The 21,147-nt window shown below is 47.8% G+C and overlaps 3 protein-coding genes across 5 annotated transcripts; 2 read left to right on the top strand and 1 right to left on the bottom strand.

Annotated features, from left to right (window-relative positions):
- The first annotated feature begins 5,757 nt into the window (after positions 1-5,757).
- Positions 5,758-9,573, top strand: LOC136552064 (BEL1-like homeodomain protein 7). Its single transcript, XM_066543613.1, has 6 exons — positions 5,758-6,025; positions 6,410-6,475; positions 6,807-7,641; positions 7,785-8,164; positions 8,274-8,334; positions 8,444-9,573. Exons 3-6 carry the CDS (start codon positions 6,949-6,951, stop codon positions 9,065-9,067), a joined length of 1,758 nt encoding a protein of 585 aa, XP_066399710.1. The 5' UTR covers positions 5,758-6,025; positions 6,410-6,475; positions 6,807-6,948; the 3' UTR covers positions 9,068-9,573.
- Positions 9,574-10,447: 874 nt separating this feature from the next.
- LOC136506758 (protein CHROMATIN REMODELING 35-like) lies at positions 10,448-16,865 on the bottom strand. Of its 3 annotated transcripts, none has more exons than XM_066501661.1 (7): positions 16,796-16,865; positions 15,059-15,671; positions 14,772-14,864; positions 14,082-14,270; positions 13,504-13,674; positions 11,013-12,769; positions 10,448-10,909 (listed from the first exon to the last, which is right to left on the bottom strand). In XM_066501661.1, the coding sequence occupies exons 2-7, from the start codon at positions 15,668-15,670 to the stop codon at positions 10,906-10,908; spliced, it is 2,826 nt and encodes a 941-aa protein (XP_066357758.1). In that variant the 5' UTR covers position 15,671; positions 16,796-16,865; the 3' UTR covers positions 10,448-10,905. The 3 variants fall into 3 exon arrangements, with proteins under 3 accessions (XP_066357758.1, XP_066357745.1, XP_066357752.1); XM_066501648.1 differs by lacking the exon at positions 16,796-16,865 and adding an exon at positions 16,228-16,581 and having other exon boundaries at positions 10,449-10,909; XM_066501655.1 differs by lacking the exon at positions 16,796-16,865 and adding an exon at positions 16,228-16,581 and having other exon boundaries at positions 10,450-10,909; positions 13,504-13,671.
- A 651-nt stretch (positions 16,866-17,516) lies between these two features.
- Positions 17,517-18,216, top strand: LOC136468774 (uncharacterized). Its single transcript, XM_066467224.1, has 2 exons — positions 17,517-17,882; positions 17,977-18,216. Exons 1-2 carry the CDS (start codon positions 17,517-17,519, stop codon positions 18,214-18,216), a joined length of 606 nt encoding a protein of 201 aa, XP_066323321.1.
- The last annotated feature ends 2,931 nt before the right edge of the window (positions 18,217-21,147 follow it).

Genomic DNA, 21,147 nt, shown 5'->3' on the forward strand with positions numbered 1-21,147 from the left:
CCAATACTAGGGTACGCGAAGAGGAGGAGCTAATGGTCATCAATATTAATTCATCCGAGCAGTCAAGAGCACGACTACATCTCCAACTGACCCCCAGGTGCGTGGGCTCTGCCTCACCCGACCCCAAGGTCACGGGCTCCGTCTCGCCTGACCTCAAGGCCGCGGGCTCCGCCTCACCCGACCCCAAGTTCGTGGGCTCTGCCTCACCCGACCCCAAGGTCGCGGGCTCTGTCTCGCCTGACCTCAAGGCCGCGGGCTCCGCCTCACCCGACTCCAAGTTCGTGGGCTCCGTCTCGCCCGACCTCAAGGCCACGGGCTCCGCCTCACCCGACCCCAAAGTCGCGGGCTCCGTCTCGCCCGACCCCAAGGTCGTGGGCTCCGTCTTGCCCGACCTCAAGGCCACGGGCCCCACCTCGCCCGACCCCGAGGCCGCGGGCTCCGCCTCGCCCGACCCTTGGGTTTGCGTTCCGCCTCGCCTGACCTCGAGGCCATGGGCTCCGCCTTGCCTGACTCCAAAGCCACGGGCTCCGCCTCGCCCAACCCTTGGGTTTGCGCTCTGCCTCGCCCCACCCCTCGGGTGCAGGCTCCGCCTAGCCCAACCCTTGGGTTCGCGTTTCGTCTCACCCGACCCTTGGGTTTACGCTCCGCCTCACCCGACCCCTCGGGTGCGGGCTCCGCCTCGTCCGACCCCAAGGCCACGGGCTTTGCCTCACCCGCCCATTGGGTTTGCGGTCCACCTCACCCGATGGGGTCCCATACCGCCGCCAACCACTTCAGGTCCAGGCGTATGGGCCTGGGTCAAAACTCTAACACCAAGGAAGAGACCGGCACGCCCCGACGTAACCCGTGGCCATGACGAGCCATACATGAGGATTCACATCAAGAACAGCGTCGGACGTGCTGGTACAGTTCTGCCTAACCCTAGTACGAACGCTGACAGGCGCGTCAGCTCACCACGACGTCCGTTAGGACGGAATGGAGCGCCATGACCGGCAGATGACGCCTGCGCATGGCGCTAGTGACGGACAGGGCCGCGATGTGGAGCCATCCCTGTTGACATCTACAGGGTCGGCGGGGCTCGCGTGAAGGAGAAGAAGGATCCGGCGATCCTAGAAGCCTTTCTCTCTCTCTCTCGTTCTTCTCTTTTTTCCCTCCGCTGTAACCCGCACTTTCCCTTGGCCTATAAAAGAGAAAGCAGGGCGCCCCATGAGGCAGGACGGATCGACCCATCGAGATCTGATCCAAATCAACACAAGAGCACTACACGAACACTCGGCTGAGCAACAGTTGAGCTCTCAGCACACATTCATTCTTTTCACGAGAGACTTGGGATCATTTCCATCTCTCGTCCGTTTGTAACCCCTACTACAAACTTTTCAGTGCTGGTAACACGAGCAGCAGCGATGAACTGGACGTAGGGACTTTCTGCCCGAACCAGTATAAACCTCGTGTCCTCTAAGCACGCCATCAGAGCCAGACGCGTAATACTAAAAATTTACTCGTCGGTGGTAACTCGAAACATCGACAGGAAGTGAGTTGAAAAGTGTTCTATAAGTTGAAGAGTAAAATTATAGCACAGTGATCTATACAATCCATTTCTATCTCACACCCTGTGAATTTGAGATATGCTTATTCGTGAGCTTAGGAAAGTTATGAAATATCCAATTTGAAATCAAATAGCCTAATCCATTAAGTAGATTTCAATTTCTCTAAAATGAAAGGATCCAAACAGCTGCTTATAGAGTATGTGGTGCAGTCGGCACTGCACAGTGCACAGCATCATTGGCTGCGTATTTGGCACGGGCTGACTGTTGCTAGGGTCAATGTTTATCTGAACCGCACCTCAGGCGGTGAAGGCGGAGATAGGGGTTTCAGACTTTCAGTTCAGTCAGGGATGCTGCTGACCCAATCAATCGATGGAACCAAACCAATCATTGGTATTTTGGTAGCCGATGAATGAACGATACTCTTAGATGATTCATGGCATCTTCCAACAGCAAACCGCGCGCGCCTCATCTTTTTATTAACAAAAAAAAATGTTGCTTCTGGAATGGAAAATAAAAAGGTAAGGAGGAGTGACGACCGTTCAGAGGGGTTAGGTGACAATTGGCCTGCCCATACATCAGCCGATCGATGGCATTATCATCCCTTCCCCTGCGCGTTTCACGTGACTTGACAAGAAAATTCTTCTTTGTCCTCGTTTAGTAGAACACCATTTCAGAACGCAATCCAACTAGTTTATTTCCTTTTTCTTTTCACCTGGTCTGGTCGCCACTAAACACCGCAAGAAACACTTTTGCAAAGCCGGCCTTCCGATTGATTCGTCAGTAGATATGAGCTCAAGTATGTAGATGTTATTGTTCAGATGCTGTTAATCCCTCCAGGCAGATTCATTCAGACACTGTTAAGTGTTAAAGCGAAGCTGAGCTGAATAACAGACGCACACTTGCACGTACGACAGGCATGGCTCGCCCTCGAAACACGAAGCCTTGTCCCGCTCGGCGTCCGAGTTGCGTTGAGTGAAGCTGTTTCGTCTGAATGCAATGCAACGCTTCCTTCCACGGCTTGTCAACGACCCGATCCCAGACAGCGCCCCTTCCGCGGACTGCTCCTCCACAGCGCCCGAACTGAAAGCACGGCCGGGGCAGTTCCTCGCCTGTTGCCTAACACCTAACAGCGTCTCTCCCATCCCTCCCCCGGAGACCGGGTCATCGGAAACTTCTATGTCGCGGGGCGCCGGCACCGGCGAATGGTGGGGCGACACGGCAGGGACTCCCCGGCTCCAATGGTGACCTGACACAGGTGATGGTGAGGCCACCTCGATCAGTTAGGATAAAGCAGCGAGGACGAACCGAGCAGGGACGAACGATCGGCAAAAAGGCTAGGCTAGGCTAGGCCTTGTGCTAGGGTGGTGTACGTGTTGTAAACAATTCGGCTACTAGTAGTTTCTTGGTTTCGGAGGGGAGACACGTCATGATCCGACAATGGCGTTGGGTGGCACAGGGCACAGGGTACAGGGTCATCCATCCATCTGAACGAGATGCGCCGCAACCGGGTCAAGTTTCTCCGTTTCAGGAACCGATTTCTGGTCCCTGTAGGTGATCCAGTCTGATGGGATGTCTATAACTAAATTTTGCTAGGGCCTGTGTTTTGTTTCTACAGAGATAAGGGATGTGAACTTCACATTTCTATACATTTAGATGTGAGATGTTTGTTTAAAAAATGTCACCCCAAAACCTTATTTCTATTCAGATTATTTAATATAAATGGCACCCAACACCTTGCTTGCAGTTTCTATTCAGTTCGGTTGTGGTTCTATTGCAGCTCACAAATGATCGAGGCCTGTCAAATATTAGAGTATTGTTGTGCCATGGAGTTTTCTACGTTCAATGGATGGCCTTGTATTTTCAATTTACAATAATAAACATCGAACTGATGTAAGTATTTAAACTTTGAGTGTGTTTGTATTATTTGTGGCCTGAACTTTTTCATATATATATATAATGAACTTCACATTTCTAACTTGTCTTCAGTTGCACTACATTACAAGCAGTATCTTACTGGTGATTTCAACAAGACTTGATCAGTATGTACCAAAATGTCTTTCCTTTCGTCTCTTCTCGAAACGTTCTTGAAAATTTGGAATCACCGAAAATTGTTCATCTAAACCAATGAGGATCGCTGTCATCCTGAATAAACTTCTGAGTGACTGAGGTCGCTTTAATCTCCGGTCTGCAGTAACTAGAGTTCTAGAAAATGCAATCAGAGTGCCATAACAATGATTAATGAATAAATAAATCTGACGTGACCTATGCTTCTTGACAGCTAAGGCCTGACGACGACACCCACATAGTTTTTTTCTTATATAACATATAGCTTGCCATAATCACACGAAGCAACTTTTTTCGAGAACGTGCGAAGCAACTGATATTACTAAAAAGAAAAATTTCGGAATTTTCCCAAGCATGGGTGAGTCACATTTGCTAAAAACTATGAACAGTCACAATCTTGAGGAACACACTACTATATATCTTTTAGCTTTTGGTCTGAGCAACAAAGATATATGGATGATCTACAACTATACATACCCAATTATGCATTCCTACCAGTTCACTCTACTAGTACCAATTCACCGAATCCCATATCCTGGAGACTGGGCCTTGATGTCAGTGGCTCTAGCAAGAACAGATCAATGGAAGGTGTTGGAGGGTCAAATTCATTATTGGAGGGGGGGGGGGAGGGGACCAATGAGACACTCGTCCTTGCACATCACTACCACATGGCCAATACCAAAAGCAAGTGCTGCCACCAAACTGAGATAAAGGTGGCATTAGTTAAGTGGTGTTAGGGGGCGGCACCCTCCTCTGCACTTTTAACCAGAAATGAAACGAAACGAAAAAGGATGCAGCATGTATATATGCAGACATCTGGGGGTACATTTCTGTTGCTGATGCACTTGGTCCTGTGAGACGTCAGCGTCGTCTCTCATCAGGAGCCGGTCGAGCATCTGATGATGATCAGATCAGTTGTGGCCGGGATTGGGAGGTTCACAAGGCAAAGAGGGTTTAGGTCCACCAACTGGTGGTTACAAGACTAATACAGCTTAACAGATACCCCCATCACCTACTCTAGCGATCAATCAAGACCCTGCAGGGAGTGAGTGAATGAATCACCTGAAATGGGCAACTTGGGGGACCTTTTCAGGTAAAAATACACCAGGCAAAGGCAAGCGAGGAGCTAACTTTCTGTCCGGCAAGTGAACTAGGCAGGCAACTAGCTGGGTTCTTCTGCTGAAAGAGCACTACTGAAAGTGAAATGACATCAACGTTTGCAAGAAGCGTAAAAACTAAGAAATTTTAAGGGCTTCTGCTTTCCTTGTGTGCTTATAGTGGAGAAAACAAAGCTCTGATCTGCCGATGGCTATCTGATCGCTCACGAAAACAACAAAACAAAAAACACGTATATGGTACTACTGATTTTTTTTTTCGGTTTGAGTTGTATCGAAGAATAAGCTTTGGACATGGATTCGTCTATGACAAAAAGGTTTTTTTTTTGCATAATACTACCTCTGTTTTCAAAAAATGATACAATCGTAGTTCTATAGTTAATCAAACTATCTCAAAGTTGATTAAATTTGTAGAAAAGAGTATCAGTATTTAGACAACAAATAAATACACTATGAAAATATATTCCATGATAAATCTGATGATACTGTTTTGGTATCATAAATATTGTCATTTTTCTTGATAAATTTAGTCAAATTCAATAGTACTATGGTAGAATTGCATCCTTTTTGGCACGGAGTGAATACTAAAATTGCTTCCGTTCTTAGAAAACTAAGCTGATCAACTTAACGCTATCTGATTGCTCATCAAGAGAGCAAAACAAAAACATTTACATGATATTAAAATTCCTTGCGACATTGTTCTTTTTTATATGTATATTGACAACAAATTTGTCAGAAGCTCCGACAGTAATCCAAGAAGGAGATAAGCATCCGAGCTGATCCAAGGACGCGAACTATGGACGGTAGAATCTTTAGGCATGCGAACAGTCTCAAAATTGAGGGCTGAGATTGAGCATCATCCAAGTGAAAGAATCTCAGCCGTCCAATTTCCTATTACCGGGGCGTGCAGCAGTCAGTGAAAACCTATGGGAGAAAATGATAGAGAAAAGAGATAGAGAGGAATACGTGAGAGGAAACAAACAAAAATGGTGGTGGGGTTTCTTTAAGATTTATAGGAAGATAGCGTTAGGCAGCCCTTATTGGTGGCAGGAGTATATTATTGCTCAAGGTAGGAGAAGTCAGGGGTTAGAACAACTCAAGTCTAGAGAGGGAACCAAAAGGGAAAAATAACAAAAAGAATAGACACAGCTCTGTTCTTCTTATTCCAATCTTCTCTCGTCTTGCTGATTCATTCTTAGAATCCTTGGGATCAGCTCTGTCTGTCCCCTTGTTAGGTGGTTTCTGTTATAGCCAAGAACTCTTCCTCTTTCTAAGTCTCAACTTCAGTTTCTTGCAGAGGTATAGCCTTATCTTTGTGAAGCTTAGATTATCCTTTGCGTCTTAATCTGAACAACATACATCATAGATGAATTCTTGGTTTCTACTTCCTGCTTGTTGAGCTTTCAGTTTCTAGTTAGCTCCATGTGTTTGGTGGTGGGTGCACCAGCTGAATAGGTTGGCTCTTGTTTGGCTTGGTCTCTGAAGCACTAGTCAAGGTTCTTTGAAATCGGACTGAATTTTTCTCTGGAGTTAGTTCTTCTTGACTGAAATTTCTGGCTGTGTGCTGAATTTTAGGATTCCTTTCCTTTCATAGCCCACTGATTTGGACTGCTGGTTTTACTCTAATTAGGTGATGCCTTCACCATAACAACTTAAAGGCTTCGATTGCTTTCTATGTCCCAGGTATATCTTAAAAGCTTTGGTGACCGTCTTCAAGGAAGTGCAGTCATCTGAAGTTTATCATCCCAGGTAGATAATTTTTTGTTGGATCCACTCTTTTATTTCTTTGTGCTGATTTTCTTCAGGCTTTGCTGGCTGGCTCGCCCAATAGAAGAGTAGAAGACATATTCTTCAGTTCTTTTTCAGTCTCTTGTCTGAATTTGCTGTTATTATTGCCTACTAGTATTTGACTTACTATGTTTTCTGACGAATTCGGTATGCTGATGCATGAGATGTTTTGCTTCTGATTCAATCACGAATGTTTAAAGAAACTATCCCTTTCTTTTTCTTTTGTCTCCAATTACATGCAGCGAAGCCGAATTTCTAATAGTTTGGAATCTGCAATTTTTTTCTTTTGCAGCCAGCTGTTATCTTGGAGCCGCATACAGTTATCTTTGAAGCTATGATAACACCAATCTGATTCTGATGACAAAAACAGTCACTATCTCCCGTCATCCTTGTAACCATCTGTCAGCTGGCTTCATCTCGTGCTTCTGAAGACGATGGCCACATTCTTCTCCACTTCCACGAATCAGAGGGACCTCGCCGGAGGCGGCGGCGACATGTCGTTCCACCACTACACGTACTCGGATTCACCAGCCGGCGGCCTCATGCCTTTCCCCGCCACCATCGTGTCGGAAGGCCACGTTGCGCATGGCCATGGCGGTGACGACGGCAGGGACGAGCCGGCCGCGTTCGTGAACGTGAACGCGAGGGACGGGCCGACGAGCGGCGCCGAGATGGGCCTGCAGACGCAGCTGCTCATGGCGAACGCTTCGTCGGCGGTGCAGCACCAGGGGCTGTCGCTTAGTCTTGGCACGCAGGGAGTCCCGGTGTCTCTTTACCAGTACCGGCAGGCGCAGGCAGGCATGGCCGCCGCCGCCTCCTTGCTGAGCCCGAACCAGGCGTCGACGACGGCGAGCAGGAACGCGCAGAGTATCTACATCCAGAACTCCAGGTACCTCAAGGCCGCGAGGGAGCTGCTGGACGAGGTGGTCAATGTCCGGGACGCGATCAAGCGGAAGGGGGACAAGAACCAGCATGGCAAGGATTCCGGCGGCGAGGGCAAGGACGCCGAGACGAGCGACGACAAGGCCGACGAGCACGAGGGGAACTCCTCCGCGGCGGAGCTGACGCCGTCGGAGAGGCAAGACCTCCAGAACAAAGTGTCGGCACTGATGGCGCTGCTGGATCAGGTTTTTTTTTTTCTGTCATGGTTACGTGGTGCAGTGCATGCTGTTGTTGTTTTGCTGCGACTGCAAGTGAGTTCGTAGTTTGTTCGTTAGGAGAACTTGACGTAAACGGAGGGTAATTTGCATTGGGTGGCCATGAATGACAGGTGGACCGCAAGTACAGGCACTACCACCACCAGATGCAGATCGTGATGTCGTCCTTCGACGCGGTGGCCGGCGCCGGCGCGGCGAGGCCGTACACGGCGCTGGCGCTGCAGACCATCTCCCGGCACTTCCGGTCGCTGCGTGACGCCGTCGGCGCGCAGGTGCAGTCGCTGCGGCGGAGCCTGGGCGAGAAAGACACCTCGGCGCAGGGCGGCGGGCTGTCCCGGCTGCGCTACATCGACCAGCAGCTGCGGCAGCAGCGCGCCATGCAGCAGTTCGGCATGATGCAGCAGCCGCAGCACGCCTGGCGCCCGCAGCGCGGCCTCCCGGAGTCCGCCGTCTCCGTGCTCCGCGCCTGGCTCTTCGAGCATTTCCTCCACCCGTAAGGCCGTAACAACCTAAACCTTCTTCTACATCGATCGTGTATCCATATCACGTACTCGAATGCTCACCGAATGCTCCATGATCGAATCGATCGATGACACACACAGGTACCCGAAAGATTCCGAGAAGCTGATGCTCGCTAGGCAGACAGGCTTGTCTAGGGGTCAGGTGAGCTAGAGAGACACGAGCTCGATCTCGCTCATTTATCTCATCCTACAGTGTCGTCCTTGGTCCTTAATAATACGAGATGCTGCGTGGCTTTACGTATGTGATGTAGGTGTCCAACTGGTTCATCAACGCGCGCGTTCGTCTGTGGAAGCCGATGATCGAAGAGATGTACAAGGAGGAATTAGGGGAGGAGATGGACTCGCACTCGTCGTCGGAGAACGCGGCGGGCAACAAGGGCAAGGCGGACGAGGCGATATCCTCGGAGGACCACGAGGAGTTCCAGAGCCCGTCGAGCGCCGCAAACCCAAAGCACGGCGCCGCAGCAGGCCACCACCTCAGCGCGTTCAAGTCGGAGGCGATCGGTGGCATGGACGCTGCCGGCGTCGGCCTATCCAGCCTCGACGGCGCCATCGGCTCGTACGCTACCAGCCTCAACCTCGGCGCTGTCGGCAACGGCAGCGGCGGCCTGCAGGAGGCCTTCGCGCACCACCACGGCAGCGGCGACGCGAGGTTCGTGCAGGCGTACGGCGACATGGCCGGCCTCGGCGGCTACGACGGCGGCAGCGTGTCGCTGACGCTGGGCCTGCAGCACTTCAACGACGCCGGCGCAGTGCCCGCCGAGCAGCAGGGCCTCCTGTACGGCAACGCCGGCGACTTCGAGTTCATCAACGGCTCCGCCGAGGACAGGCAGCGCTTCGGCTCGTCGCAGCTGCTGCACGATTTTGTCGCGTGAGGCGGCTGGACAACCGGGGTGCGCCGGCGAGTGGTGAATAACGCGGACGGCGTCAGAAGCCTGGGATGGCCGGCCGGCGCCACCGCGGGTACACGGTGGCCACACTTCATCGTGGTACATGGTTTCACTTTCAAATTAACGAGTAAGTTCAAGCATACATACATATATACTGGTGTGGTAAGTAGTGGGGAATTAAGGAGTGTATACAAAAACTGTATATGATATGAGGTGTGGTATAAAGTGTAGGTTATTGCTGTAAAGACTGTTAGACTATTGGTACTATTTTTGGTAGCTTGAAGATTCGTCTACTGATGATTCAAGTCCAGATATGATGTGTTGTTGTTGCTTGTTGGTCCAATTGGACCTGATCAAGTGAGTCCATGGCTCCCTTTGGAGATTGGAGACACAAATGTTTCATGTTTTGTATTGTACCAGTTGTTCAGTTCAGCTCTAACAACAATGCAGAAACATACTCCTACTCTATATATAAGCTCATGATTTGAATCTCTTGTGACATCTGATTTGTGGCAGGCCAGCAAAATTTGTAAATCATAAATGACGTTGCATTGCATACTTGCATCTTGCATGTACGCAAACGTTCAGAATTGTGCAACTTTATATCCTTTCATAGTTTCATTTAGGCAGCCGCCCAACTTCCGCAAGTTGCTCGCTGCTTATTCGTTTATTGGCATTCCTTGCTGCAGCTGATTTGTAAAACAGCTGTGAGGTATCCAGGAGGGATTAACTGAGTACAGGCCATCGCTGCACTGCACACCGATATCAGATTCAGGAACCGGCGATTCATCTTTTCAGTTGGAAATAGATTGCTGAGGCTGACATATACAGCCATATATAGCATTGAATTGGTACACAAACACAACGTCTGAAAAAAGATCAATCGATATAAGATACTAATAAAAGAGTCACCTTGCTGCTGCTGCGGGAGGTAGGGCTCTTTTGTGATGGAGCTGTGGCGGCAAAGCTTGGCGAAAGGTGCGGGCAAGGTTCCGACTTCCCAGGTAGAATGGTGGCGGCGGCGGCGGCGAGTCGATCTCCGCGTCAGCCTGTGTCACCGATCGTGACCAGAAGGTCCACGAATAAGCCCAGGAGACTGGAGAGAGTATAAGGCGAAACATCCCTGGGCCGGCCGTCGACCGTGACCATATTGTCCACGATAAGCCCATGAATGGGCAGCTGGTCCCTCCTGTAGTCCTGCTTGCCTGCTCCGCCCACCTTCAGGGTCCGCCTCGGCCTACGCCCGGATCGATGGGCGGCGGTGGCGCGTGTATAGCAGCAACCGGACTGACGCTGCATCTGGATTTTATGAAGAAGTATGAAATTCATCTGATTCAGGCATGTAAAAATTGCATGCGCAGAGGTCTCTCAAAGTACTGGACAGAGCACAATTTCTTCCCAGGTGAATTGATAGAGCAGATATATATGAATTTATCATCAGAAGAGAAAAAGACTGACACGTCATAAATTTTCCATGGCTACCTGAATGTTGGTTCAGTCACCAACTCACCACAAACTGGCAGCACGGAAATATAAATCTGCTTATCTCATGTATCCAAACATTTGTCATACAGATACAATAGAACCAGTATGTCTGATAAATTTATTCACAAACACAAGATGTCCCAATAGCAGTTACTTCTTACATTCCCAAGTGTTAATGCCTGTACTACAATATATTTGTATAGCTTTATACAAAAACACACTGCTGTAATGCTTCACTTTACTTTCCTAACTTGTCCACTGAGTACTGCTGTCCAGCATTTAGACTAATCAACTGTACTGTAAAGTCACTTGTCACTTTGTCAGCATTCAGTGCCCATTCACCTGCATAACAACGTGAAAGATGGTGTGTTCATTACTACGTCCAACCTTCTACTAGCAGATAGCACAAGGTCAAATTAGATCCATATTAATTATCAAGACGTACCTCTTAAATAGGGATTTGATGTCTTCTTGTAGTGCAGGGCTTTCAAGAAACATGTCCTTGCAGTCTGAAACATCAACCTTGGCCAGCTCAAAATCCTCGTTGCTGCTGAGCTCATCCCACTCGAACCACAGCTTTGACACTCGCTCTTTCTTGAAGGCGGTGTGGTGATCCTCCTCCTCTGATGAGCCAGAAGCAACGAGGCGGTAACAGTACACAACTCTGGACTGCCCCGGTCTGAATACCCGTCCGATTGCCTGGCGCATCACAGCAGGATTCTCATGAACATCCAAAATAACAATGCGGGATGCACCAACGAGGGAGATCCCCTCCCCGCAAGCCTTGATGGAACCAAAGAAGACTTTAGCTTCAGGTGAGTTGTTAAACCTCCCAATTGCTTGCTCTCGCTGCTCTTGAGTTGAACTGCCATCCATCAGGAAAGTGTTAACTCCTGGCTTCCATCCTTTCATTTTGATGAACAACGTTTCCAAGAAATGAAGAGAGCGAACATACTGGCTGAACACAAGTACCTTCTCTCCTGCAGCTTCTGAAAGTGACAACAGATTGTGTATGAACTTTGCCTTCACCCCATCACTGATATCAATTCCACATACAATTGAATCCATCATCCTTTTGCTGATGTTTCTATTTTTCTTGTCAACAATCTTGACATCCTTTAAGCATGGATGAAGTGAAACAGCATTGCATTTTGCATGTGCTTCAAATCTTTTCAGTCCTGCCAAACCCTTGATGATATCTTCCTGTTTGCTACTCATATTTAGCAAAACTGTGAAATCCACAAGTCCAGGTAGCTCCTTCAAGATCTCACCTTGGTAGTAGTGGAGAATATTTTCAGTTAGCTTGCGTAGATTCTGGATAATCATCACCATCATAGTTTTGGAATCCTTCTGAAGATTCTCCTCAATCAATTCATAGAAAACCTTTTCTGATATGGTTTTCGATCGCATAGCCATCCCTGACATGTCCACCTTAGTCAGTATACTCTTCATGATTGCACGTGATCTCTGCATCTTCAAGAATCTGGGTCGCACAAGATTCAAAATATTGAAAACCTCACCTACGTGGTTCTGAAACAGGGTCCCTGAGAGCACCACTTTTCGAGGAGTTCGAATAGTTTCAAGTGCATTGAGCAGGTCTGTTTGGTCGTTTCTCGAGGTGTGGCCTTCATCTAGAATTACAAGGCTTGGGACTCTCAGCAGCTTCTCTTTGCACATTATGGTTTCTCTATCAGAAGAGTTGTCAGAAATTATATGTGCAAATTGTTGATAGCCAAGCAGCAATATGCTTTTGCTTTCTTCCCACAATTTCAAAACTTTCAGCTGCTCAGGTCGGCTACTAGCTTTGGAGGAGTAAAAATCATACAAAGGAATGTTCTCAACTTGCCAACGGAGAAATTCACTTTTCCATGTTCCCAGTATACCCTTTGGAAGCATAATCAATGGTCTCCCAGCAGGGTACCTGGCCAGAAAGCTGTGGACAAAACTAATCAGCAGAAATGTCTTTCCAGAACCAGGCGCATGTGCTAGAATACACCCTCCTGGGTTGTCCTCATCTGCCAGATTCTTAATCAAGAAATTGAAACCCTCCACTTGGTGAGGTTTCATCTGTTCTGAATGTTGAGGGTGCATTGACAGAGTATCAGGGGCAACACTTAAAATAGTTCCTAGAGCATTCATAGTTGCATCTGGATCACTAGAGTTTCTTTGTTTTATTGGGTACGTTCTGTACGCTTGATTGCGCTGGTGCATGCAAGAAAAAAAAAAGATGAGAAATGGGATGTGCTAACTCACAAAAAAGAGCGTGGAAAATTAGGGATTCAAGAAACAGAAATAACAGCATTCAACGTAAAACTTGAAAAAAGTTTTGCAAATGAGAAATAGAATAGGACTTGATGTCGGAAAACGGACTTTTTAAGTTCTGTCTATGTTTTGCTTTCATTCAGAAACACATTATAACAGAGTTTTTGGAACAGCATGAAAATGCGTGTTTGATCAATAAGACAACTTCCAAGTTATGCCAAGTTGTCAAACATATGAACAAATACTGGCAAAACTGCACAGTAATTGGTATGTAGTAACTGGTAGAGTAGATGAAAGGACATATAATTTTCATGAACCATATTTTGAGAAACTGTTGGATGGAATTGTTCATTAGAAATAAAACTAGCTCCGTTTTTTCTATGTGATGTCATGACATCATTTTAGTGTATGTAATCATGTACAGATCAATTTCTCCATAAAATTTCAAATGACTTAAGAAACAGAGAAAAAATGATGCTTTATGAAATAGGCAATTAACAAGATAAACGCTAAACAAAATCCCTAATCATTGTATTAAATATCAATCGGTAATGATGCGATTGGCAGGAAGCCAAGACTGAAATAGTATAAGAAAATGATCTTGAGACTCAGTAATTGAAGCATTCTGACAAAGAGGGAATTGATTAAACTATTTTGGACCAGAAATTATATACCTTTTTCCATGAATGCTCAAAAATTTTATCGATGCGCTGCTGGATCAGACCACAAATACGGCACACCATGCCCAAATCATCTTTCAACAGGAAGTCATGGTTACATGCATCCTCTGTTTCCTCAGAGTTACTCTCAAATGGAACTATACTCAGATTAACTTGATTGGTCTGCTGAAATAAATGGAGTTAAGACTCAAGTCACAGAAAAAAACAATTAATAGCAAATCACAAAGTAAGCAAAATGTAAAGGTACTGATAAAAATAATCCAGTACAAAAAGAGAGTCAAAGGATAAAAAAGGGTGATAACCACAAAATTTGCAATACAACTAATCAGATCATTGAGGTGCTAAGTAAGATTGGACTAAAGTGACTCATCTAGTGAAAACAAATTCCTCATTGTGGACATGGGAACCAACAAGTGGATATGAAATTGCAACTAAATAATTCACAAAGAAAACTGAGAGCTATGTACTGAGGTTGCCTATCATAAACCTAGAGTCCTAACTTTTTTTCTTTTTTTTTGAACGGCCTAACTTGATATAGTTAAAAAAAATAGAGTGATTTTAGATTTGAGTACCTCTGAACATGCAAGTGCAACTGACATGCCCATCCACAGATCATCCAGCTCATCAACCGGGCTACCATTATCATGGTGATTACCCTCGTTGCTCTGTGGTTCATTTTGTAGAATTTCACAAGATACTTCGTAAGAACCAACATGTTTCGCTATGGTTCTTCCAATCTTTCCTTTCTCTTTAAGACCATTCTGTTCAAATGAAAAGGGTGAACATTATTGGGTGGAAATGGCTGCATTTATCACCCTTTAAACTTCAGTTTATAAAGAATCAATACTATATCATGCAGATCATGATTTTTTAGCTTGATTAGTCATATATTATATGAAGAAGAAGATGCAGAAAGTACACACGAATTTTGTGTCCCCATATAGCAAAATCAGGAATATATTTTATATAGATCTATCGGATAAAGAATATAACAACTTTATAGAAGAGGCAACATTCAGTTGCTTTAAGAAACACACCATAGGCTTACCAATACATGCATTACTTGGTCAATGAGTAGCGACTTGTAGTTGTTACGCTACTTAGGAATGATAATGATCCAGGTTTTAGGCACAAAATGAGTTGTAGTTCTCTAATTTATTATAAACCATAGTGATTAACATATCATTGCTAGAAGCCGAGTAAACCTCTTTTCTTTTTTCCCGAGAAAAAAACCCTCATATTTATATGAAGAAAAAGCACACCTCAGTATTAGTGTTTATGTTTCCACGTGCTCGCTTCATCAATGGCTGCTGCTCAGAAGTACTGTGGCTGTCAAATAGAACAATCTTTTTGGCCTTAAAACAGAATGGCAACAAGTTAGCAATGGACGCATTCAACACAATTTAATTTACTAAATACTAGAACATGTAAATCTGTTTGGCTGATCAAGGAAACCATGAATCCTCAGTATCCTCATCTACTACAAATTATCTACAACTTCAATTTTCCTGTAAAAACAATATGTGTATTCACAGCAAGCTGAACGCACCTCAGCAGAAACATCGTCATTGTCCATGCCGTCGTTCACTTGCTTAACTAAAGCCTGTGGTTCAGTACTGCTATTGCAATTGTCCGGCCTGATGATTTCCTGATGTCCGACAGGGTGCTCAAGCAGCGGGTTCTGTTGGATGTAATTACCATTTTGATTAGAAGATGAATTCTCATCACCAAAGGATTTAACCCTGTCCTTGTCGACTGAATCAACTGCTGCTGTTGAACCAGCCTCAGTGTTGCCTGCATTAACTTGGGTGTGATATTCAACATTGTCTTCGTCTGCATCCAAGTCAATAACATTATCTGGACTATAACTGCTCCCAATTTTTCCAAAGTTATCTAGTCTTGAATCTGATGCTTTCGGCAGTGGGCTGGAATAAAGCTGTTCGATAGGTACTTGTCGTAGCCTTTCTATGATGCCAAAAAGTTCACGCCGTTTGGCAGTGATTGCCTTGAGATCTTTGGTGACACTCCCAGCCTTCAACTCATTGACTTGCTGAAGAAACTGAAGACGAAGACGTTTATTATTAAGGAAGATGTTTGACTGGGACTGGATCCCTGGTGAGCTAGTGTGCCTTTTCTGGCCAGCAGAACCCATCCTTCCCATCCTTCAAGAAAATAAACAGTAAATTCTTTATAAGAGGCACATACTGCAAGTATGTTTACTATTAAACAGAAAATGCCTTTTGCATTACTCCTACTTGTGGCAGCCAACCACCTTGTATATTTGTCGGACACAAATAATCACCTCTTAAATTCATGGTGAAAGGGAAATTACAAATCAGGAATATGCTATCATCAATGATGTGATAATTGTTAACAATATCAAGGAAAACATGACATCAAAAAAAAATCAAGGAAAACAAACATTTATGCGACCGACGATTCATGAAACAGGTAAAAAAATCATTAGGGACCAATGATTTATGCATTTCAGTTCCCACACGGCTATTCTAATTTACGAAGGAAGCTTGAGTCATGGAAGGGTGGATTTACGCACTGGCTAGCAGACTGAAGTTATTAGATCAGCACCTGAACCCCAGGAACCAAATAGGAAATGGAAAGGACCAAGTAAATGCAGATGTAAATCAATCGCACTGGTATCAGAAAGTGGGATGAGTGGTAGATATCTTTGTTTGGTTAGAAAATGTAACCGATCCCAACCATTTTGATCGCATCCTTGCAACAGGGTGCCGCTAGCCGCTGGCTCCTCGCCTGGATGCGCCGGGAATAGCATGCCATAGCGCCAGGGAAGACGACGGCGAGCGACCCGTCGGGCCCGCAGCCGGCTGCTCCGAGTCCCGACCTTCGCTGGCACTCGGCAGCCTCCCCCGCACGTAATCTCGGACGCCCGGAAGCCACGGAGAGAGGGTGCCGTGGCTTCGTCTTCGCTGCAGCGAAGGTCTAGTTCTACTGCAATCCCCAAGGTAGAAGATACCCAAGCAGAAGCGGCGAGCGATCAATTCGTGTACGGGGAACTATCGACCGCCCTTGATAGTGGATTTCCTCAGCGTCAACCTAAACAGATGAGTATATAATTTGATCCCTGAAAGGCTGAAACAGACAAAACTCCCTGCAGTGGCAGTGTGGCACACAAGGTCCATGGGGTTTAACCAGCCACATCGATCAGAACAACCCAAAACCACGGATTGCGCTTTGCACAAAAACACATGGATTGGACATAGAAATGCAAATAAAAAGGAGCATCATTTGGGGGGGAGAGGCGGTGAACCTGAACCAAGCCGTCCCGCGATACTCAGCTCGGTGGAGAAGAAGTGAGAAGAGTTGGGTGATGCAGGGCGTTGTTTGTGCAATTGTGCGTGACAAAGGGCAGAAGTACCCACCCAATGCAACTTATTAGGAACTCAAAACTTCTTTTTCCTTCCAATTTTCTCTTTTTCCAAAACCTTTTTGTTTTTCCATTCTTTACTGAGATGAGAATTCTAAGCAACTCCGGCACCCAAACCTGAGCCCCTACTTTTTATTTAGATGCTCTCTTATGCTTTTGGGAGCCTAGAATTTTACTTCACTCTAACGGCACCACCTAAACGAAGGCCCTCAAATCTAAATCGGTAGGGAATGACATAGGAACCCACTCGTCGCTGGCTCAAATCTGTTTCCCCTCATCCACCAGACCACCACACACACACGGGAGGGAGATTTAACTTTTTACCATTATAACAATCGGCACCTCCCGAGATCTCACTTTAACGGCTGGCAATATGAATTTAGCACGCAACGAAGAGAAGAGATACATAATTGTCACTTTTGCACTCGTGGCACGTCAGCGTGTCAGTCCAGGTGGGATCCGAGGCAGCATGGGGTGGCAAATAACCGCGGTTGCCCCTGCCCTCTGCTGCGTCATGGCCGGGGCGAGCTCCCCATGGCCACCGACGCCGAGCTCGCCATGGCAGCTGGGGCCGAGCTCACCGGGGCAGTCTGCGTCGTTGCCCATGGCCGCCAGGGGCGAGGTCGCCCGCGACAGTGCTGCGCTCGCCATGGCCACCAGGACCGAGCTCGCCCGCGACAGTGCCGGGGACGAGCTCGCCATGACGGGGGCCGAGCTCCCCATGGCCACCGGCGTCGAGCTCGCCATGGCCGTCGGGGCCGAACTCGCTGGGGCCGTCTGCGTCGGCACTGAGCTCGCCATGGCCGCCGGGGGCGAGCTCGCCCGTGGCCGTGCTACTCTCGCCATGGCCGCCAGGACCGAGCTCGCCCGCGCCTTGGACACTGGGGCTGACCTTGCTGGGGCAGTCTGTGCCGGGGACGAGCTCGTCGGGGCAGCCGGGGCCGAGCTCGCCCGCGGCCGTGCTACTCTCGTCATGGCCGCCAGGACCGAGCTCGCCCGCGCCTTGGACACTGGGGCTGACCTCGCTGGGGCAGTCTGTGCCGCGGACGAGCTCATCGGGGCAGCCTGCGTCGGGGGACGAGCTCTCCATGACCGGGGCCGAGCTCCCCATGGCCACCGGCGTCGAGCTCGCCATGGGCGCCGGGGCCGAACTCGCTGGGGCCGTCTGTGTCGGCGCTGAGCTCGCCCGCGACCGTGCTGCGCTCGCCATGGTCGCCGGGGCCGAGCTCGCCCGCGGTCGTGCTGCGCTCGCCATGGCCGCTAGGTCCAAGCTCGCCCCTCCCCCATGGCTGGAGCTCGAGTAGAGGTCGTGCTCGCCTCTGCCAAGGCCTTGCGTGTGCGTACAGCGCAAGTAGAGCTCACCGTCGCCGTCGGTGCCGAGCACGCCCGCGCCGGCAAGCTCTCGTCCGGGTCCTGAGCGGCCACTATGTCCATCATCGTTTTTTTAGAATGCAGGGTTTTTTAAGGAAGAAGACGGAGCAGAGGGCAGGGGCAGCTGTGGTCATTTGCCACCCCATGCTGCCTTGGATCCCATCTGGACTGACGCGCTGGCGTGCCACGAGTGCAAAAGTGGCAATTCTGTATCTCTTCCCTTCATTGCGTGTCAAATTCGTATTGCCAGCCGTTAAAGTGAGATCTCAGGAGGTGCCGATTGTTATAATGGTAAAAAGTTAAATCTCCCCACACGGGAGATGAGCGGCGAGGAGCCCAGGACACAAGGGAGATGAGCTGGTCGAAGTTCTCTGCAGCGCGCGACGGAGAAGCGGGGCATCGGCCAGCACGGTAGAGTGGCGCGTCGGTGGCCAGCGCGGCAGAGCAGGCCCTCGCTACAGGGCAGGTCTACGCGGCGAGGAGCGGGTCGCACGTCGGAGTAGCACGTCGTCGGATCTCGCTGCCGCGGTCGGAGGGGAGGGCACTGTCGGAGCTCGCTGCTGCACAGGGGAAGAGAGAGAGGGAGCCACGCGGGTGGAAGGAGGAGGCCGTTAGGAGGAGGCCGTGCGTTGGAGGGAGGGCGTAGGGAGGAAAACTGCCGCAAAAACAGGATGGAGGCCAAGGGGTGAGCCCCAAGTCTCCCACAGGAATGGGTCTGGAGGATGGATTTAAGTGCCATCCTAAATTGGGGTCTCTAGTAGAGGCTCTACTGAAGCTGTATTTTTTTTGCTTGGACACCTATATTTAGCTATGAAGACTTAAGTTGGTATTTTTCTACTCAATACAACGCGGCCAGTTAGGCTATCTCCAACAATGGCACCCCAAATACAATACGCATTTCATGTTTGGGTAGCGCTACAGACAAATGGTTCAATACCCAATTCTAATCTTCTCCAACAATACTACCTAAAAGAGAACTTTTTCTGCAAATGTGTCTTCAGGAGAGAGGATACTCAAATTTAGGTTATGCCGCTCCTATCACCTAAAATGTGTCTCTTATATAGCTACTCTGTTGGAGACTGATATAGTACTATCGAAGATCTATTTTGAGTTTAGGTGCTCTTATAGAACATCTATTGGAGGCAGCCTTAAGCGCGAGTATGTGACATGCGTGCCATTGACCACACTCAGCGAATGGTAACAAAGCTAGGCTCGAAAGTACTAGCATTTTTAAGCAAATGACCGAAGCATAGGGTTCACGTTGCATTAGGTGTCGTTTGGATATTATGATATAAACGGTGGGACGACAGGAAAAGAAAAATAAATGAATTGCTAGAATTAAATAAGGTATAGCTAGGATACAATATTTTTTTATCCCTGATCCAATCCTTGTCCCCATTCAAAGACAATGGTGTCAATACAATATAACAAGAGTTAAATGCACCGGAGGTCCATTAACTTATGAGGAAGTTTTGGTTAGGTCCATCAACTTTCAAAGTGGCTTTTTGGGTCCATAAACTTTGTACGCCGTATCACCTAGGTCCATACCTCTCCTCGTTGGCTTCTCGTGCTGACGTGGCATGATGCCGCGCCACCCCATTTTGGAAGCTTGTATCTCTCCAACCAGGTGAAAGGTCCTAATGGCTAGAGGTGGGTGAATAGCCTAATAAAATTTCTACAACAACACTTAACAAAGTAGTTAGACAATTATGAGGCGAAGCAAGTGTTGCGCTAGCCTACTCAAAAAGCAAGCCACCTACCACAATTCTAGTTTAGATAGTATCTATTCACACAATAGCTATGATGCTACTCTATGTTAGTGTGCTCTCAAAGGCTAACTAAAGAGCCACACCAAGCAAGCAAGCAAGCTCTCACAACTAGGTACACTAAAGAGCTTGACAACTAGTTTACGGTAATATAATGAGAGTGATCAAGAAGGTTATACCGCCATGTAGATGAAGGAACCAATCAATCATAAGGATGAATAACAATGAAGACCAATCACCTCGGAATCAATGATGAACACAATGATTTTTACCGAGGTTCACTTGCTTGCCGGCAAGCTAGTCCTCGTTGTGGCGATTCACTCACTTGGAGGTTCATGCGCTAATTAGCTTCACACGCCAAACCCTCAATAGGGTGCCGCACAACCAACACAAGATGAGGATCACACAAGCCACGAGCAATCCACTAGAGTATATTTTGGCTCTCTGCCAGGGAAAGGTCAAGAACCCCTCACAATCACCACGATCGGAGCCGGAGACAGTCACCACCCTCCGCTCAACGATCCTCGCTGCTCTAAGCCGTCTAGGTGGTGGCAACCACCAAGAGTAACAAGCAAAACTCGCAGCGAAACACGAACACCAAGTGCCTCTAGATGCAAACACTCAAGCAATGCACTTGGATTCTCTCTCAATCTCACAAAGATGATGAATCAATAATGGAGATGAGTGGGAGGGCTTTGGCTAAGCTCACAAGGTTGCTATGTCAATAAAAATTGCCAAAGGTATAAGCTTCAATCGGCCATGGGGCTTAAATAGACGCCCCCACAAAATAGAGCCGTTGTACCCCTTCACTGGGCACAACGCGGGTTGACTGGACGCTCCGGTCAAGTTGACCGGACACTGGACCTCAGCGTCCGGTCGCTCGTAGTCAGCCATGTGTCCTGACTTCAACGGTCATCAATCTTGACCGGACACTGCGCCTAAGTTGACCGGACACTGAACACCTAGTGTCTGGTCGTTTACACTAAGGTTCCAAAACCGATTTTTGCCGACAGGACGTGTCCGGTCATGCTCGACCGGACCCTGCAAGCGTCCGGTCACACTGTGACTTCTTACTGTGCTGATCGATAACACGACTAG

Source organism: Miscanthus floridulus, chromosome 1, assembly GCF_019320115.1.
Source record: "Miscanthus floridulus cultivar M001 chromosome 1, ASM1932011v1, whole genome shotgun sequence".
NCBI classification, from domain to species: domain Eukaryota; kingdom Viridiplantae; phylum Streptophyta; class Magnoliopsida; order Poales; family Poaceae; genus Miscanthus; species Miscanthus floridulus.

What these genes read in the sequence shown, in the direction of transcription:
- LOC136552064 (XM_066543613.1), top strand. Translation starts at nt 6,949, where the DNA reads ATGGCCACATTCTTCTCCACTTCCACGAATCAGAGGGACCTCGCCGGA. An exon ending in TTCGAGCATTTCCTCCACCC is followed by an intron (nt 8,165 to 8,273) that starts GTAAGGCCGTAA and finishes TGACACACACAG; the next exon opens with GTACCCGAAAGATTCCGAGA. An exon ending in CAGGCTTGTCTAGGGGTCAG is followed by an intron (nt 8,335 to 8,443) that starts GTGAGCTAGAGA and finishes TATGTGATGTAG; the next exon opens with GTGTCCAACTGGTTCATCAA.
- LOC136506758 (XM_066501648.1), bottom strand. An exon ending in ATGACGATGTTTCTGCTGAG is followed by an intron (nt 14,865 to 15,058) that starts GTGCGTTCAGCT and finishes TTCTGTTTTAAG; the next exon opens with GCCAAAAAGATTGTTCTATT. An exon ending in ACATAAACACTAATACTGAG is followed by an intron (nt 14,271 to 14,771) that starts GTGTGCTTTTTC and finishes TCATTTGAACAG; the next exon opens with AATGGTCTTAAAGAGAAAGG.
- LOC136468774 (XM_066467224.1), top strand. Translation starts at nt 17,517, where the DNA reads ATGGCCGCCAGGGGCGAGGTCGCCCGCGACAGTGCTGCGCTCGCCATG. An exon ending in CCCGCGGCCGTGCTACTCTC is followed by an intron (nt 17,883 to 17,976) that starts GTCATGGCCGCC and finishes TCATCGGGGCAG; the next exon opens with CCTGCGTCGGGGGACGAGCT.